This window comes from Salmo salar, chromosome 05 (genome assembly GCF_965601325.2).
Source record: "Salmo salar chromosome 05, fSalSal1, whole genome shotgun sequence".
NCBI classification, from domain to species: Eukaryota; Metazoa; Chordata; class Actinopteri; order Salmoniformes; family Salmonidae; genus Salmo; species Salmo salar.
The window spans coordinates 37,067,602-37,084,812 of record NC_138295.1 but is presented as its reverse complement, the minus strand read 5'-3'; the positions used below and the strand labels follow the sequence as shown (position 1 = coordinate 37,084,812).

Genomic DNA, 17,211 nt, shown 5'->3' with positions numbered 1-17,211 from the left:
AACAAAAACACTAGAATATGGGTGGAAAAGCGGGGAGACTATGTATTTGAATGATTGTGTTGACAGGTGATTTTCTGCTTTGGTGTTGACTCACCCCTGGGTTAACGACACTTGGACATGGAAGCAGGCTAAGAGGGGCTCTGAGGAAAATTCAAACAGGAGACAGTCCCCATCGGAGTCTCTCTCCTTATTCCCTTCTCTCTCCTCCTCCCGCTGCGAGAGCAGGAAGTCCCAGCATGCCTCCTGGCCAGTCTCTGAAAAAAACATTTTGTGATGTGAGCTCAGGATGGCCGGGAGAACTCGCTTCACCTTCGTTCTAAGGACTAATAGCCTCTTGTTTGACCATGGGCTTAAGGCTCCCCTAGTGGACTGCTCTGTTCCTAACAACCACACTATGCATTCTAATCATGACATAACACAGATAACAGTGGATGCAGAGGTCAATGGTGAGGAAAAGAAATCAAACAAGCGAAGGTTTCTTACCAAACACAGAGCTGCTGTAGAATTCCCATGGCAGGCTGGGGTCCTGGTCACTTCTCCCCTCCAGGTCTGTGAAGTACTCTGAAACAAAGAACATCCAGGGTCAGATTAAAAAAGGCCACCAAACACTACCCTGTGACGTTCTGAACAGGACAGACTCCTGAGTGGGCTCCAGAGTGGCGCAGCGGTCTAAGGCACTGCATCTCAGTGGTAGGGGCGTCGCTACAGACCCTGGTTCGATTCCAGGCTGTATCACAACTGGCCGTGATTGGGAGTCCAATAGGTCGGCGCACAATTGGCCCAGTGTTGTCCGGGTTAGGGTAGGCCGTCGTTGTAAATAAATAAGAATTTGTTCTTAACTGACTTTCCTAGTTAAATAAAGGTCAAATAAAAATCTAATGGTCTGTTTTCTGGTGTAAATATGGAAACATCAAACAGCATCGGGCACTGATATGAATGACAATAAGATCCACAAAATGAGTAATCCTCCAATGTTAGTGATCTGTGGCAATGTTGTGTGATGTCTGTCACAGGGGTCAAAGGTTAAGGAGATGACAGGTTAGAGTACCTTTGAGGAAGGTCTTCATGCTGGGGCTCTGGGCCAGTTTGACCACTGTCTGCCCGGAGTAGGTGGCCAGGGTTGGGTCTGCCCCATGGTTCAGCAGCATCCACACCACAGGTAGATTATCACTGGCTACTGCATCATGGATAGGCCTGACAAAATATAATAGCACAAATGTGTTACTTTTCACTTCTTCAACTAACATACATTTCAACGGATCTCCAATAAGCCAAGCTTGAATGTCATATTTTATGCAACAGATATAGCCCAGAAAGTGATTTATTGCAGGCATAACCCTTCAGCTCAGGAGTGTATGGCAAACAATATCCTCATTAAGTCTGAGCTCTCATTAAGTGTTTAGTAGTGCTTAGAAGCTCACCGTGTTCCGTCCTGGGCGCTGCAGTTGACGTCGGCGCCGTACTTCAGCAGCACCTGGACGATATGGCTCCAGCCTCGAGAGCACGCCTCGTGGAGAGCTGTGTAACCTGCGTTGTCACGCCGATTGACCTCCCGCACATCCTTCTCCAGACAATAGTGCACCACGTCCTGAAGAAAAAAAGAACACTTGAACTTGTCTTTTCCTACTAGCCATGACTTTGCTGATAACTACTTTATTGAGGTAACATTTAGCTACTTTAAGATGAATGCATTAACTAAGTCGCTCTGGCTAAGAGGGTCTACTAAATGACTAAAATGTACATGTAACGTCAATTCATGTTTGATAAACTGAATTCTGTTTGGGGTTAGGGTCTGGTATGAGGTATAGGGCCCACCACACCTGAGTAATGGCAGGGGGAAAGCGCAGTAGAGCAGTACCTGGTAGCCCAATCGGGCGGCTCTTTGTAGCAGAGTTTCCCCGGCGTTCTTGTTGACAATGAGCCGGCGAACCTCTGGAGGAACAGGTCTGCTAGGGGGAGACTCTGGTGCCCCTCCTCTCCCTTTCTTACAGGCTGGAGGGGAGGTCGGGCCCTTAGGGGTGGCCGAGAGGCCTGCTGGTTTCTTAGCGTTGGGGCTGTCATCATCCGTTGCCAAAGAGGTAGGGCGCTTGCCCAAGCTGGAACGCTTGGTCTTGAGCTGCATAAAAAAATGTAATAAAAAAAAAAAGCAGGGTAATGAGAAAGTCATGTGTGACAGCAAGGACGAATGTCCTCACACTCTGCGCTGGAGGAAATCAGCTGCCAGAGCACGAAATACGTAGTACAGATTTGCGTCACAAGGGGGCACCATGAGCCAAGCTTTTAGGCTCATCACATCTCACAACAAGGATCTGTTTGACAGGAAACAGAACTCCAGATCTATGGCCTCTGCGATGGATGCTGCTAAACTTCCTACCTTCTTGGGCTCGTCTGTGTCACTCAAGTGCTTGCTCTTGAACTTCCTCTTCCCAGAGGGCTTGTCGCTGGGCTCTGGGGAGGCCTCTCTCTCCGGGCGCCGCACCGACCCTGAGCGGGTGAACGAGGGCCTCCTGTGACCAGGCTCTGGGCTGGCGCCACGACAGGTCAGAGTGGCACTGAGGCGTGGGTACATGCCAGTCCTCAAATCTAGCACAACACAGAAAATATTTACTCAACGGTTATAAGCAGTATGTTGGGTGTTGGTAAATGTTGGTGTGGTCTCATGCTGGTGAGGATCACCAGCTGTGTACAGACAGGCTCATATGAAGCCACAATATTTGTTTGGGCAGACTTCTTGTATAATCTTCACACTTGGTAGTGGATGGCAGCTAGAGGCACAAACAATGAGGCTTGCCCCATCACAGTAAAGATGCCTTCCATCTCTGCTGAAGTGTGCCATCCAAAATAAAGAATGTATTAATGGCACATGGATGATTTCACATAATTAACTACAAATAGAGGGAAGCTACTGTATTCAAAATCAGTTATACTGTTTACAGTTATATTCAGTCACTCAACTCTACCCAACTTTGCATTGTGTAAGGGCCACTGTGTAAGGGCCACTGTGTAAGGCCCACATCCAAACAAACCTTCAACTGCACTGTCTATTTTATTTTTCATTTCCAGGTGAACCGTACCTGATCGAGTACCCTGCCTGGTGAGGACAGATCTCTCCTCCCCCTCTCCGTCTCCATCCTTGTCCTTCTCCGTGATATACTCCCCATTCTGGTACTTCCTGTTCCGGCAGCGGTTCCGTTTCTTGCGTTTCGGGGTGTCTCCCTCAGTGCTTGGGACGGGCCTGGCCTTGCACTGTTCAGCCTTCTCAGGCAGGGGGTTGGTGCGCGGTCTGCCCCTGGGCCGGGGGGGTGGGTATGTAGGGGGAGGAGGAGGAGTTGGGGGAGGTGGAGGAGAGGGAGTAGCAAAGCCCCAGTCGTCCAGCCGAGCCTCATCAGCCCTCCGCCGGCCCCTCCTCAGCCTGGGGGTGGAGCTCTCAGAGGACGCTGGCTCCTTACTGGGTCTGCCAGGGCTGCTGAGGGAGACTGGGGTCTCAGATCTCTGGGGACTGAGGAGAGGACTGCTCACACTACCTGTGGGACCCACATCAAAAACAGACTCACTCATAGCGCTCTAAAACAAAGTGGACAAGAGGAATCGTGACGAAGGATTTCTGATTAGATCTTTGGCTGAGGTAGTATGTGAAGTTCTATTCTAGACTGTCACAAGAGACAGACCTACCTGGTTTGTTGTGAGCAGCCTGCTTGTTATCAGTTGGGCTGCTCTTCTCCTTGCGAGTGTTCTCCCCCTCATCCCTGTGTAGGGATGGTTCCACCAGCGTCAGACTGTGCTCCAGTACAGGTACACATGGTTCCTTCCATGGCAACACACAGGGGACAAAGTGAGTGCACTAAATAGGCCATTCAGGTAATCGATCATAAAGCTTGGATGGTGATGGAGAGCATACAGAGAAACTACTGGACTGTATAAACATTGAATTGCCTTTTGTATTTCAAATCAGTATAGTTGAATCATAATGCAATAACACAGACAGGTATGTTTTGATGGGCGGTTGATATTTCATTTTTTTTTTTTAATTATGCTTCATTATAAATGCAGACGAGTCAAGTGTGTGAATGTAGTGGTTTTTCTTTCTTTGTTCAACCAACAAAAGAGAATAATGCCATTGTAAACAACACAATCAAAGCAACTCATCTAAATGGAATTCTAAATAGGAGAATAACAGAATAACAACGTACCTTTTTGGGACTTGGTTCTTTCTTAACTGGGGTGGCTTCCTGGTCTTGCTTTTTCTTCACTGGCGCCGCAGCCTTCTTTAAATGGTCCGGTGAAGCCTTCTCCTTTGCCGGCTTCCTTGGACTAGGGGACTTCTTCTGTTTGCTGATGGCAGCTTTCGCTTTGGTGGGAGACTCCTCTTTAATTCCATTTGTCTTCTCTACCTCGGCTACCCCTGCACACTGGCCAGTGAGGATGGATAGGGCAATCCCCTCCAATTTAGCACGGGGAGCGAGACCAGCAGGGGCCATACTCTCCTCCACCGTTTCTCCCTCCAACTCCTGGGCCAATTTGCTGTCCATCCTGTTTCTGTTAGCTGAACCACTGCTTCTAAAGGCATGGGTGTGGCTGGTGCTGTATGCAGAGACCTGTATCTCTTTGCCACCTGCCTGCTCCCCCAGTTTAATATGTTTCTCAGTACTCCTTTCTTTGGACTCAGAGACACTCATTTTCTCAAGTTTGTTCGTGACTTGTGTGGAATCCCCTTGAAAGGAAAGTGTCTCGTTGTTCTCCACAGATCTGATAGGTGGGCATCCAAAAGCAGCAGTCTGATGTAACAATATGTCCTTGCCCGCAGTGTGAGAGCTCACCACTTCAGGCTTTCTGGATGTCACAGGTGCTAGATGGCAGTATCCCTCGCTAGTCAATGCAGTGGTCTCTAGAGCTTTCTGCTTCACTATGGACTCAAGGTTGGACAGGGGGGACTTGGTTCTGTCCCACTTTTCGGCTTCCATTCTGGACGGGCTTTGATGGGCACCCTGAAATTTGGGACCATCTGAACCTGTGCCCCCCTTGACCTTGGGAGTCCCTTGAATAACCTTGGGAGTCCCTTGAATTACCTTTCTCTGAACAGAAGCACTTTGGTGAGGAAGAAGTGCTGGTCGCTGCCATAACGGCTTGAGGATAGTGAGGGAGTATGGGATTGCTGCTTTGACACTTCCAGATTTCTGATGAGAGTGTGAGTTGGCAGAGCCGGGCAGAGCCGTGGCGAAAGCCCCCTTAGAGGGACAGTTTTGTGTTACAGCTGGGCTGGTACTGTTAGGGTGCTTGATACCATATACGTGCTGGTTGCCCTTAGTCATGAACGATGCCTTCTTTCCCCTTGAGGCCAAGTGTTCCCCTTGGTCAATGATAGAGATAGTCTCCTGTCTAGCGAAAGTCTGGAACTCGTCCTCAAAGGACCCCTTCCCATCTTTGCTACGCAGGGTGGAAGCAAGTATGGGGCTGGCCACACCTACATAGGTTCCTGGGAGGTTATTAATGGGGCCTTGAGAGGAACCTTTGACCCAGGATGAGTTGGGTTCCAAACCCTGATGAGTTAAGGGCCTACTAGCTTGCTTTAGAGCCCCATTTCGGTGGGTGTTGGGTAGGATGGGGTATGGCGCGGCAGAGCCATACGTGGCAGTATGGGGCCTCTTTGGATGGAGGGCAACTTTCTGACGTGCCTTGTTATGGAGATGCTCTGTGGTGGCAACCGTGTTTGGAGGGTCCTTGACCGTTTTTGGACGCTTCGACTTGGCGGACAGGTCGAGGGGTACATCTCTTGCTTCAGTCGGGCATGCAACTGCATGGTCATCAGCAGCAGATGGAACCTTCAGTTTTAGAAAGCCTACGGATGTCTTGTCTGCACTGCGGTGCGTAAGGTCTTTCTCCACATAGTTCAGCAGCCTGCCCTGAGTGGTGATGCTGGCCAGTGCAGGGCCACAGCAGATGGCAGCGGAGGGAGACAACGTGAAGTGGGTTGGTACGGCAGAGCCTAATGCTGGGTGCTGTATTGGGAGCGCGATAGTGGGGGAGGCCACCACTGAGGCGATAGTGGATTTATGCTCCCTCCCAGCTTTGGAGCTCTTGCTACTGGACGACGAGTTACATTTGAGTTTGGGTGTTGAGTTGGGTGTTTTCTTTTGAGGTGCTGGACATTGACCCACTGAGAAGTGATATGGATAAGTCTGCAGCAGTGGCGCAACACCAGCAGCTGCGCTTAGTGGTTGACTCCCCTTCTGAAACTGGCTGGCTGTGGCTTCTCTCAATGCTGCGATCTGACCCAATGCGGGTGGAAGAGTGATTTTGCAGAGTGGAGATGAGAAGTTAGTGGAGGGAAGAAAAGTAACAGGCTGGCCTGGTTTAAACAGTGTTGAGCGTTGAAACCCAGCGGGAAGACTAATCACTGACTGGGTCTGAGCATGTGGCTTCTTATTGGACGTCACACCACTGTGGCTTGGGTTAACTGGGTCCTCAGGGCTGTTCTTTGTACCACACGGCCACTGATGTGTTGGAAAACCCCTAGGACCATCAGCCTTGGGTTTGGGGACCTCTGACCTCTTGTTTGCTCTCTTGTCAGAGCTAATGAGGGGAGGGCCTGACGTTGGAGCATTGCTGTGTTCTTGAGGGGGAGGGACCACTGGGCAATGGGTGAAGTTGCTAGGGTCTGAACAGACGTTGACTGGCATTTTACAGTCTGTTGCTGTGCTGGTCTTGTTTTGCTGACTGAGGGGCACATCTCCTCTGAGCTCAGGGGGCAGCGTCTGAGGGGGATTTCCCACCATGCTAGCAGATGCTTTAATCGGAGCACTGATCTCTCTGCTCACTGTGCCTCCATCCCCTACATTCATTGGAGTGGGATCCACCTAGATAACAAGAAAGTTACATTAAGCCCATGTTCACTACTCATGTAAATATCTCCCAGGTAAAGCACCATTGCATCATCTGTGAAGCTGACAGTTCACTCAGTCAGTGTTCAGGCACAAAAATTACCTGCATATGTGTTGCATTAACACAACATTCCTTAGGTGTAGTTGACCTCAGGTCTGCAGCAATGGGGTCTTCCTCTGTATAAGACGCTATGCTGTTGAACAAACAGATAAAAGACTTAGTATGATCTGTGACGATCTGATTTTTCTTTAACATAAAACAAAGTTGTGACTGCATTGACGTTTTTTTGATCTGCATTGACATTTGATCTGCATTGATCTTGTAAAACGTTCTGAAAAAGACAGTTGTTCAATAAAAGACAATTGCACATATATTGCATTTTTTTGTACTACTTTTACCAGCCGGCTACCACCCGGTACTCCACCCTGCACCTTAGGGACTGCTGTCCTATGTACATAGTCATTGAACATTGTCACTTTAATAATGTTTACATACTGTTTTACCCACTTTATATGTATATACTGTAGTCAAGGCTCATTCTAAAGAACTAATGCTGTACTCACCTTTCCTATTCACAAACTGTCTATACACACACCATTACACTACATGTTAATGTTTTTATATGTATGTATGTAAACTGTAAAGTATTTTGTCTGTAATGTCTTTTTCTTTATATGTCGGACCCCAATAAGACTAGCTGTCACCATAGGCGACAGAGCTGGTGTAACTGAGTCAGGTTTGTAAGCCTCCTTGCTCATACACGCTTTTTCAGTTCTGCCCACAAATTTTCTATTGGATTGAGGTCAGGGCTTTGTGATGGCCACTCCAATACCTTGACTTTGTTGTCCTTAAGCCATTTGCCACAACTTTGGAAGTATACTTGGAGTCATTGTCCATTTGGAAGACCCATTTGCGACCAAGCTTTAACTTTCTGACTGATGTCTTGAGATGCTGCTTCAATATATCCACAATTTTCCCGCCTCATGATGCCATCTACAGATGAAGTCGGAAGTTTACATACATACACCTTAGCCAAATATATTTAAACTCAGTTTCACAATTCCTGACATTTAATCCTACTAAAAATGCCCTGTCTTAGGTCAGTTAGGATCACCACTTTGTTTTAAGAATTTGAAATGTCAGAATAATAGTATAGAGAATGATTTATTTCAGCTTTTATTTCTTTCATCACATTCCCAGTGGGTCAGAAGTTTACATACACTCAGTTAGTATTTGGTAGCATTGCCTTTAAATTGTTTAATTTGGGTCGAAAGTGTCGGGTAGCCTTCCACAAGCTTCCCACAATAAATTGGGTGAATTTTGGCCTATTCCTCCTGACAGAGCTGGTGTAACGTAGTCGGGTTTGTAGGCCTCCTTGCTAGCACACGCCTTTTCAGTTCTGTCCAAAGATTTTCTATGGGATTGAGGTCAGGGCTTTGTAATGGCCACTCCAATTCCTTGACTTTGTTGTCCTTAAGCCATTTTGCCACAACTTTGGAAGTATACTTGGAGTCATTGTCCATTTGGAAGACCCATTTGCGACCAAGTTTTAACTTTCTGACTGATGTCTTGAGATGTTGCTTCAATATATCCACATCATTTTCCTGCCTCATGATGCCATCTATTTTGTGAAGTGCACCAGTCCCTCCTGCAGCAAAGCACCCCCACAACATGATGCTGCCACCCCCGTGCTTCACGGTTGGGATGGTGTTCTTCGGCTTGCAAGTCTCCTCCTTTGTCCACCAAACATAACAATGGTCATTATGGCCAAACAGTTCTAATTTTGTTTCATCAGACCAGAGGACATTTCTCCAAAAAGGACGATCTTTGTCCCCATGTGCAGTTGCAAACCGTAGTCTGGCTTTTTTATGGCGGTTTTGGAGCAGTGGCTTCTTCCTTGCTGAGCGGCCTTTCAGGTTATGTCGATATAAGACTCGTTTAACTGTGGATATAGATACTTTTGTACCGGTTTCATCCAGCTTCTTCACAAGGTCCTTTGCTGTTGTTCCGGGATTGATTTGCACTTTTCAGACCAAAATACATTAATCTCTAGGAGACAGAACGCGTCTCCTTCCTGAGCGGTATGACGGCTGCGTGGTCCCATGGTGTTTATACTTGCGTACTATTGTTTGTACAGATGAACGTGGTACCTTCAGGCGTTTGGAAATTGCTCTGAGGTCTTGGCTGATTCCTTTTGATTTTCCCATGATGTCAAGCAAAGAGGCACTAAGTTTGAAGGTAGGCCTTGAAATACATCCACAGGTACACCTCCAATTGACTCAAATTATGTCAATTAACCTATCAGAAGCTTCTAAAGCCATGACATCGTTTTCTGGAATTTTCCAAACTGTTTAAAAGGCACAGTTAACGTAGTGTATGTAAACTTCTGACCCACTGGAATTGTGATCCACTGAATTATAAGTGAAATAATCTGTCTGTAAATATTTGTTGGAAAAATGACTTGTGTCATGCACAAAGTATGTCTTAACCGACTTGCCAAAACTATAGTTTGTTAACAATAAATTTGTGGAGTGGTTGAAAAACGAGTTTTAATGACTCAAACCTAAGTGTATGTAAACTTCCGACTTCAACTGTACACACATACATACTGGTACTGTATGTATGTATGTATGTATGTATGTATGTATGTATGTATGTATGTATAGTGAGGGAAAAAGTATTTTATCCCCTGCTGATTTTGTACGTTTGCCCACTGACAAAGAAATGATCAGTCTATAATATTAAATGGTAGGTTCATTTGAACAGTGAGAGACAGAATAACAACAAAAAAAAATCCAGAAAAACGCATGTCAAAAATGTTATAAATTGATTTGCATTTTAATGAGGTAAATAAGTATTTGACCCCTCTGCAAAACATGACTTAGTACTTGGTGGCAAAACCCTTGTTGGCAATCACAGAGGTCAGATGTTTCTTGTAGTTGGCCACCAGGTTTGCGCACATCTCAGGAGGGATTTTGTCCCACTCCTCTTTGCAGATCTTCTCCAAGTCATTAAGGTTTTGAGGCTGACGTTTGGCAACTCGAACCTTCAGCTCCCTCCATAGATTTTCTATGGGATTAAGGTCTGGCCGTGACCGTGTGTTTTGGGTCATTGTCATGCTGGAATACCCATCCACGACCCATTTTCAATGCCCTGGCTGAGGGAAGGAGGTTCTCACCTAAGATTTGATGGTACATGGCCCCGTCCATTGTCCCTTTGATGCGGTGAAGTTGTCCTGTCCCCTTAGCAGAAAAACACCCCCAAAGCATAATGTTTCCACCTCCATGTTTGACAGTGCGGATGGTGTTCTTGGGGTCATAGGCAGCATTCCTCCTCCTCCAAACACAGCGAGTTGAGTTGATGCCAAAGAGCTCCATTTTGGTCTCATCTGACCACAACACTTTCACCAGTTGTCCTCTAAGTCATTCAGATGTTCATTGGCAAACTTCAGACAGGCATGTATATGTGCTTTCTTGAGCAGGGGGACCTTGCGGGCGATGCAGGATATCAGTCCTTCACGGCGTAGTGTGTTACCAATTGTTTTCTTGGTGACTATGGTCCCAGCTGCATTGAGATCATTGACAAGATCCTCCCGTGTAGTTCTGGGCTGATTCCTCACCGTTCTCATGATCATTGCAACTCCACGAGGTGAGATCTTGCATGGAGCCCCAGGCCGAGGGAGATTGACAGTTATTTTGTGTTTCTTCCATTTGCGAATAATCGCACCAACTGTTGTCACCTTCTCACCAAGCTGCTTGGCGATGGTCTTGTAGCCCATTCCAGCCTTGTGTAGGTCTACAATCTTGTCCCCAACATCCTTGGAGAGCTCTTTGGTCTTGGCCATGGTGGAGAGTTTGGAATCTGATTGATTGATTGCTTCTGTGGACAGGTGTCTTTTATACAGGTAACAAATAGAGATTAGGAGCACTCCCTTTAACCTGTTATGGCTAGGGGGCAGTATTTTCACGGCCGGATAAAAAACGTACCCAATTTAATCTGATTATTACTCCTGCCCAGAAACTAGAATATGCATATAATTATTAGCTTTGGATAGAAAACACTCCAAAGTTTCTAAAACTGTTTGAATGGTGTCTGTGAGTATAACAGAACTCATTTGGCAGGCCAAAACCTGAGAAGATTCTGTACAGGAAGTACCCTGTCTGACCATTTCTTGGCCTTCTTGATTATCTCTATCCAATACAGGGGATCTCTGCTGTTACGTGACACTTCCTACGGCTCCCATGGGCTCTCAGAAGGCGGCAAAAAGCTGAATGATATCGAGGCAGCCCCTGGCTGAAAAACATTAGCGCGTTTGGATAGTGGCCAGTCACAGTACTATGAGACTCAGGCTCGTGCACGAGGGGACCCCATGCTTTTATTTTCTCTCTCTTTTGTACGTAAACACGCTTTCCCGGTCGGAATATTATCGCTTTTTTATGAGAAAAATGGCATAAAAATTGATTTTAAACAGCGGTTGACATGCTTCGAAGTACGGTAATGGAATATTTAGAATTTTTTTGTCACGAAATGCGTCGTGCGCGTGACCCTTATTTACACTTCGGATAGTGTCTTGAACGCACGAACAAAACACCGCTATTTGGATATAACTATGGATTATTTTGAACCAAACCAACATTTGTTATTGAAGTAGCAGTTCTGGGAGTGCATTCTGACGAAGAACACCAAAGGTAATCAAACTTTTCTAATAGTAAATCGGAGTTTGGTCAGGGCTAAACTTGGTGGGTGTCTAAATAGCTAGCCGTGATGGCTGGGCTATCTACTCAGAATATTGCAAAATGTGCTTTCACCGAAAAGCTATTTTAAAATCGGACACCTCGATTGCACAAAGGAGTTCTGTATCTATAATTCTTAAAATAATTGTTCTGTTTTTTGTGAACGTTTATCGTGAGTAATTTAGTAAATTCACCGGAGGTTTGCGGGGGTATGCTAGTTCTGAACATCGCATGCTAATGTAAAAAGCTGGTTTTTGATATAAATATGAACTTGATTGAACAAAACATGCATGTATTGTATAACATAATGTCCTAGGTGTGTCATCTGATGAAGATCATCAAAGGTTAGTGCTGTGGTTTTGGTTTTTGTGACATTATATGCTAGCTTGAAAAATGGGTGTCTGATTATTTCTGGCTGGGTACTCTGCTGACATAATCTAATGTTTTGCTTTCGTTGTAAAGCCTTTTTGAAATCGGACAGTGTGGTTAGATAAAGGAGAGTCTTGTCTTTAAAATGCTGTAAAATAGTAATATGTTTGAAAAATGGAAGTTTTTGTATTTTTGAGGAATTTGTAATTCGCGCCACGCCTATCATTGGATATTGGAGCAGGTGATCTGCTAGCGGAACGTCTAGATGTAAGAGGTTAAGAGTGTGCTCCTAATCTCAGCTCGTTACCTGTATAAAAGACACCTGGGAGCCAGAAATCTTTCTGATTGAGAGGGGGTCAAATACTTATTTCCCTCATTAAAATGCAAATCAATTTATAACATTTCTGACATGCGCTTTTCTGGATTTTTTTGTTGTTATTCTGTCTCTCACTGTTCAAATAAACCTACCATTAAAATTATAGACTGATCATTTCTATGTCAGTGGGCAAACGTACAAAATCAGCAGGGGATCAAATACTTTTTCCCTCACTGTACGTACATACATACATACATACATACATACATACATACATACATACATACATACATACATACATACATACATACATACATACATACATACAGTACCAGTCAAAAGTTTGGACACACCTACTCATTCAAGGGTTTTTATTTCTTTTTACCATTTTCTACATTGTAGAATAATAGTGAAGACATTATCAAAACTATGAAGTAACATATATGGAATCATGTAGTAGCCAAAAATGTGTTAAACAAATCAAAATATATTTGAGATTCTTCAAAGTAGCCACCCTTTGCCTTGATGACAGCTTTGCAAACTCTTGGCATTCTCTCAACCAGCTTCATGAGGTAGTCACCTGAATGCATTTCAATTAACAGGTTTGCCTTGTTAAAAGTTAATTTGTGGAATTCCTTTCCTTCTTAATGCGTTTGAGCCAATCAGTTGTGTTGTGACAAGGCAGGGTTGGTACACAGAAGATAGCCCTATTTGGTAAAAGACCAAGTCCATATTATGGCAAGACCTGCTGAAATAAGCAAAGAGAATAGACAGGCCGTCATTACTTTAAGACATGAAGGTCAGTCAATCCGGAAAATGTCAAGAACTTTGAAAGTTTTTTCAAGTGCAGTCACAAAAACCATCAAGCGTTATGATGAATGCCTGGCTCTCATGAGGACCACCACAGGAAAGGAAGACCCAGAGTTACCTCTGCTGCAGAGGATAAGTTCATTAGAGTTTCCAGCCTCAGAAATCGGCAATTAACTGCACCTCAGATTGCAGCTCAAATAAATGCTTCACTGAGTTCAAGTAACAGACATCTAAACATCAACTGTTCAGAGGGGACTTTGTGAATCAGGCCTTTATGGTTGAATTGCTGCAAAGAAACCACTACTAAAGGACACCAATAAGAAGAAGAGACTTGTTTGGGTCAAGAAACACAAATGATGGACATTAGACCGGTGGAAATCTGTCCTTTGGTCTGATGAGTCCAAATTAGAGAGTTTTGGTTCCATCCGCTGTATCTTTGTGAGACGCAGAGTAGATGAACGGATGATCTCCGCATGTGTGGTTTCCACCATGAAGCATGGAGGAGGAGGTGTGATGGTGTGATGTCAGTGATTTATTTAGAATTCAAGGCACACTTAACCAGCAAGGCTACCAAAGCATTCTGCAGCGATACGCCATCCCATCTGGTTTGCGCTTAGTGGGACTATAATTTGCTTTTCAACAGGACATTGACCCAAAAAACACCTCCAGGCTGTGTAAGGCCTATTTGAGTGCTGCATCAGATGACCTGGCCTCCACAATCACCCGATCTCAACCCAAATGAGATGGTTTGGGATGAGTTGGACAGCTGAGGGAAGGAAAAGCAGTCAACAAGTGCTCAGCATATGTGCAAACTCCTTCAAGATTGTTGGAAAAACATTACAGTTGAATACCAAGAGTGTGCAAAGCTGTCATCAAGGCAAAGGGTGGCTACTTTGAAGAATCTCAAATATAACATATATTTTGATTTGTTTAACACTTTTTTGCTTACTACATGATTCCATAATTGTTATTTCATAGTTTGATGTCTTCACTAATATTCTACAATGTAGAAAACAGTAAAAATAAAGAAAAACCCTGGAATGAGTAGGCGTGTCCAAACTTTTGACTGGTACTGTACATACACTACATGACCAAAAGTATGTGGACACCTGCTCGTCGAACATCTCATTCCAAAATCATGGGGATTAATATGGAGTTGGTCCCGCCCATGTTGGTCCCGCCCATGATGTTGGGTGATTAGGCCTGGCTCGCAGTCGGTGTTCCAATTCATTCCAAAGGTGTTTGATGGGGTTGAGGTCAGGGCTCTGACTGCACAGAATTGTCTAGAATGTCACTGTATGCTGTAGTGTTAAGATTTCCCTTCACTGGAACAAAGGGGCCTGGCTTGAACCATGAAAAACAGCCCCAGATCATTATTCCTCCTCCACCAACCTTTACAGTTGGCACTATGCATTGGGGCAGGAAGCGTTCTCCTGGCATCCGCCAAATCCAGATTCTTCCGTCGGACTGCCAGATGGTGAAGTGTGATTCATCACTCCAGAGAACGCGTTTTCACTGCATCAGAGTCCAATGGAGGTAAGCTTTACACCACTCCAGCCGACGCTTGGCATTGCGTATGGTGATCTTAGGCTTATGTGCGGCTGCTCGGCCATGGAAACCCATTTCATGAAGCTCCAGACGAACAGTTCTTGTGACTGACGTTACTTCCAGAGGCAGTTTGGAACTTAGTAGTTAGTGTTGCAACCGAGGACAGACGATTTTTACGTATTACGCTGTTCATCACTCGGCAGTCCAGTTCTGTGAGCTTGTGTGGCCCACCACTTCGTGGCTGAGCCATTGTTGCTCCTAGACGTTTCCACTTCACAATAACAGCACTTACAGTTGATCGGGGCAGATCTAGCAGGGCAGATATTTTACTAACTGACTTCTTGGAAAGGAGGCATCCTATGCCACGTTGAAAGTCACTGAGCTCTTCAGTAAGACCATTCTCCTGCCAATGTTTGTCTATGGAGATTGCATGGCTGTGTGCTCGATTTTATACACCCGTCAACAGCGGGTGTGGCTGAAATAGCCGAATCCACTAATCTGAAGGGGTGTCCACATACATTTGTATATATTGTATATATACATTTGTATATATTTGTATTCCGGCATCTGTGTGTATTGTTTTGTATTGTTAGGTATACTGCACTGTTGGAGCTAGAAACATAAGCATTTCGTTGCACCTGCGATATCTACTAAATATGTGTACGCAACCAATAACATTTGATTTGGATTCGATTTTTCATCATGGTGTCATTGGCTCAATACACCCGAAACTGGTCAAATGCCTCATTCTTAGGTCATGAGTCTTGCCATAGAAGAGGTTAGCAAAATATCAGTTACCTTGTCTTGTTAGGGAACCAATTAGCCAGCCCTTTGTTAACGCTACTATACATTCCTAACAGTAACATTAACTCATGTTAAGTTGGCACATTTAGGATAAACATCACTGTTTAGTGATTTTTTTGGTGCTTTTTATTGAGAAATTGTTCAATAGTTTTCTGTGTGTAAGAGAAGCTTGATGACGCGAGATGCCACACTGTCCTCAGTCACAAAATCCAAGAAGATAAATTGATTGTTGAAGAAAAACAATTGACATTATATTACTTTATATTTTGTATAATTTGGTATTTTATGTTATATTCATATTATTAAGAAATATCCAATATTGGTACAAGGCATATTTGCCAATAACTTTCGCTTACTCCATATGTATACTTTGTAATTGAACTATGGGTAGGCCTTTTTGCATGGACATAAAGATACTAACATAGGAGTTGATGCTTTGCCCTCTTCACCAAGGGAAATTGTCACATATTGCTTGATACTTGGAAACCATCTTTTATGACCTCTCTCACAGTTCTCCTTTACTGTTTCACGGATGGACGTGGTCAGTGCTGACCAAGCCATGCACGCTGCAGCAGAGTGGACTGGCTGAGACCATGGAGAGAAGTAGAAACATGGTAGGCAAGTGGGGGAAGGGGTAATGGTTTCCTTACCACCCTTCACGATACATCATTCTGAAATCCCTCTCTACCAAACTCATTCATGCGGCTTTAACCCTCTGCTCATTTCCAGCTCATGTTAGAGATCAATCTGAGGGGCAAGGAGAACCTGAGGGATGATGCCATATAATGTAATACACATTCTTAATCTTAACTACAGATACTCTATTACTCAAGAATGAATTCTAAAGTTGCTATATCTCAAAGCACCAGGAGTAAAGAAGCCTCAAAATACAAATCTAGCTTCTGTTTCCCTTTGCCTTGAGCCCTTGACCATGATTCCCAAATTCCAAAGTAAAGAGAACAATTAGCAGTGACATCTAAGCAGACAGGCTGAGACACTGGAAGTATCACATGCATGCACAATAATTTCAATCTTCCAGTAACGTTATTCCTAAAGAATGGCAACTTCATGAATATATCTGACCAAAAGCAACATTTTAAAAGCTTTCAGACATCCACACACCCTACGAGGAAAGGTGAGGCAGCCACCCCACCCGACAATAAATGTGATGACTACAAATGGGTCCGGTATAACTATCCACCAGCAAATATCAGAGGAATGTACCGGGTGTTGAAATCATTGTAGTTGGCGAAACATACCCGTACCGGAAAACGTGAGTGACATCCCAGGTAGGCGACATATCTCCGCTGAAATCGTTAAACATGGGCTGAATATAGTTGCGAGCATCTATAACTGAAAATGAGAGGCTTTTGCATTCATTATCGCATAACCTCATGTTGCTACTTGCTTATATTGCTAGTTTGTCTTTGTGCTGCAGATACGCCGTCTCCTCCACTGAGTAGCCAATTGGAATGCTAGGACGTATTTGAGAAACATATATTTTGGGTTTAATTTCTCATGCTGTCAGTCTGCACACCATGCTGGTAAAACAAAGTCCCAGCTGTCCCAACTATAATGAGGTGGCTATCCCATAGAGTCTTTCGGCTACGTCTAAATAAGAATAAAATAATCTCCCTCTGACTCGAGATGACTTGATCTCCCTCTGACTCGAGACGACTTGTCCGCCTGGCCAACTGACTGCGCATCCGAGTGTCAAATCTATGCATTTGAAAATGCAGAAAATACAGTCGA

General features: G+C 44.6%; 1 protein-coding gene across 1 annotated transcript in view; it reads right to left on the bottom strand.

The window, feature by feature from the left end:
• bcorl1 (BCL6 corepressor like 1) overlaps positions 1–17,211 on the bottom strand; it is a 40,454-nt gene that overhangs the window by 1,793 nt on the left and 21,450 nt on the right. The window contains exons 2-11 of the mRNA XM_014199766.3: positions 6,982–7,072; positions 4,191–6,854; positions 3,673–3,805; positions 3,075–3,524; positions 2,375–2,583; positions 1,859–2,116; positions 1,422–1,588; positions 1,049–1,194; positions 484–561; positions 95–254 (exon numbers count right to left, since the gene is read on the bottom strand). Coding sequence (XP_014055241.3) covers positions 95–254; positions 484–561; positions 1,049–1,194; positions 1,422–1,588; positions 1,859–2,116; positions 2,375–2,583; positions 3,075–3,524; positions 3,673–3,805; positions 4,191–6,854; positions 6,982–6,987 — 4,271 coding nt within the window. The 5' untranslated portion in view covers positions 6,988–7,072. The remainder of the gene's footprint in view (positions 1–94; positions 255–483; positions 562–1,048; positions 1,195–1,421; positions 1,589–1,858; positions 2,117–2,374; positions 2,584–3,074; positions 3,525–3,672; positions 3,806–4,190; positions 6,855–6,981; positions 7,073–17,211) is intronic.